The sequence below is a fragment of the Chiloscyllium plagiosum genome, unplaced genomic scaffold, assembly GCF_004010195.1.
Source record: "Chiloscyllium plagiosum isolate BGI_BamShark_2017 unplaced genomic scaffold, ASM401019v2 scaf_58950, whole genome shotgun sequence".
NCBI classification, from domain to species: Eukaryota; Metazoa; Chordata; class Chondrichthyes; order Orectolobiformes; family Hemiscylliidae; genus Chiloscyllium; species Chiloscyllium plagiosum.
The window spans coordinates 1-2,526 of record NW_025182049.1 but is presented as its reverse complement, the minus strand read 5'-3'; the positions used below and the strand labels follow the sequence as shown (position 1 = coordinate 2,526).

The 2,526-nt window shown below is 37.5% G+C and overlaps 1 protein-coding gene across 1 annotated transcript; it reads left to right on the top strand.

Moving 5' to 3' along the window:
- Positions 1-130: 130 nt before the first annotated feature.
- Positions 131-2,265, top strand: LOC122545460 (interleukin-8-like; the record flags this gene model as incomplete). The annotated part of the gene is made up of 3 exons (XM_043684477.1): positions 131-273; positions 409-492; positions 1,703-2,265. Coding segments are annotated over 3 exons (237 nt in total), but the record flags the coding sequence as incomplete, so codon positions are not given.
- Between the last annotated feature and the right edge of the window lie 261 nt (positions 2,266-2,526).

The following is a 2,526-nucleotide window of genomic DNA, read 5'->3' as shown; positions in this document are numbered from 1 at the left end:
GCATGTCCATTATCTGCTGCAGTGACTCTCAGAAGCTAGGTGGTAGATTAGTTAGTAGAATAAGAGGGCATGTAGTATGACAGTTCATGCAAATCTGAAAATAAATGTTCAAATCTTGCAATTTCTTTAATTTACAGCCGCATCAATCGGAGGAACAGGATTGAATCTACGCTGCCAGTGTATAAAAACAACCTCCAAGTTCATCCATCCAACAAACATGAACAATATTGAAATCATCCCAAGTGGGCCACACTGTGAGAACACGGAAATTATGTAAGTGTTCAGGCCCTTTTTAATTTTCTGTACTCAACAACAGTCATAATTCTGAAATAAGACTTCAAGCATCTCAATTCAGAGACAGTAGATACTTAGTAATATGCAATAAATTCTATTCTTCTCTTTATTCAGTGCCAGCCTTAAAAGCAAGGATCGTGTGTGTCTGGATCCTACAGCTCATTGGTTGAAGAAAGTCCTTAACAAGATGATGAAAAAGTAAGTTTCAATCTGTGCAGGGTGATGGGTGGGGAAAGGACATCATTTCCTTTTTTTTTCAAAAATAATCATACTCACTTTCTAGTAACATTATATAGAGTTAAATTGATAAATTGCATGCCTGGCTCAGTCAATCAATACTGGCTGAAAAGGTTCCAGGGATTGTTTTTGGTTTGTACTGGTTTGATAACTAGAATTGAAGCCCATGTTGGTTTCTTACACCAGGACTTGTGAAGGAAAGAAACCTTTATAGTTCCTGCTCCTGATCCCCATCCACTTAGTCAGACAGCGGGAGATTTTGTCATGGGGTAAAGAGGCAGATTCAGGTTTGACTGTAATAGTCTCAGATCATACAGCCCATAAACAATGTAAGATTGGCTATTCAAAGGTGTTGCCAAAGAACTGCTAGTGCAAACAAAACTATAGATCTCGCAGATCAATACGGTTAAAAAGTTGCTGATGTGAGATTGCAGTCAATGTTTGATATGTTAGAGGGACAGGCATGAAAATGTGTTGCTGGAAAAGTGCAGCAGGTCAGGCAGCATCCAAGGAGCAGGAGAATCGACGTTTCGGGCATGAGCCCTTCTTCAGAAATGTCGATTCTCCTGCTCCTTGGATGCTGCCTGACCTGCTGCGCTTTTCCAGCAACACATTTTATCTCTGATCTCCAGCATCTGCAGCCCTCACTTTCTCGTAGAGGGACAGGCATGTCTGTTTTGGGTAGTCTTTGATCTAAATATTTAATATTCTATTTAATTAAATACTAAGTATTTTACTCTGCTTTGAGACATTTCTATAAATGTATTCAACAAATTAAAATAATTTCTGACACAATTGAATGGTTTGTTAGAGTAAATGGTAATTGTCTACTCTAGGATGTGAGATTTTAAGACTGGGGATACATTTTTAAGGTGAGAGATTAAAAAAGACATGAGAGGCAAATGTTTTACACAGAGGGTGGTTCGCATGTGGAATGAACTTCCTGAGGAAGTGGTGGATGCAGCTAGAATTATAATATGTTTTGGATAGATTCCTGAATAGGAAAGGTTTGGAGGGTTGTGGGCCAGGGGCAGGCAGGGAGGCATGGACTGGTTGGACCAAAGAGTCTGTTTCCGTACTGTATGACTCTATGATTCTTTGACTTTATAAATACCCCTGTACTGTATGATGCAAATACTCACTGTATTCATTTATTCTTGTATTTCTGCAGATCCAAGTAGATGTGTCACTGAAGTGAGGCACAACTTTAAATATCGAACAATGAATTGCCACTTTTGGGGATCTGCCTGTGCTCATTGGGTGTGGAGTTATCAGAGGCAACAACGCTTGACTGGGCATTCACCGTTGAAAATTGTTCCGTGATTTAATGATTTTAACACCTTAAACATAGGAAAGTGAACATTTCATTTTTTAATTGGCCCACAGTCGAGGTACCAAGGTGACCTGACAATAAGTGAGATATCTGATATGAAGTAATAGATAACTTCATCAACAGTTCGTTTGGATAATTATTAATTGTTACTCAAACAGGATTCTTTTCATTTGCTGCCAGGTAGCAATGTTACAGAATATAGTTACTCAATGGTATATTGTTCAGTATGACAAATTGTCAGTAATGTGCTATTTCTATTATTTAATCCAGATATATAGTTGGATTTGTATTTATTTATTAGCTCCAAAAATCATTATTAACAAATATATTAATAATTAAAAGGTATATATGCAGTTGTAATTTATTTTTCGGGTTGGAATTGTCCTGAAGCATTTTTCTTTAATTTATCTATATATTATAATTGCAGAATGTAAATCTTATCTTGACTTGATTATTAAATTAAGTATTAAAACTATTTTCTGAGTTGTTTTGCATGTTGCCTACTAACTAATCTTGAGCATCAAGCAACAAAAAGGTAGCTCGAGCAATCACTGGATCACAGGCAAGGAATTACCTCCAAGTGAGTGGTACCTTAAAACTGAAAAGTGTTGTACTCAACTGGTGACCTGCTGGGGTGGGGGGCAGGACACATTGGATTCCTA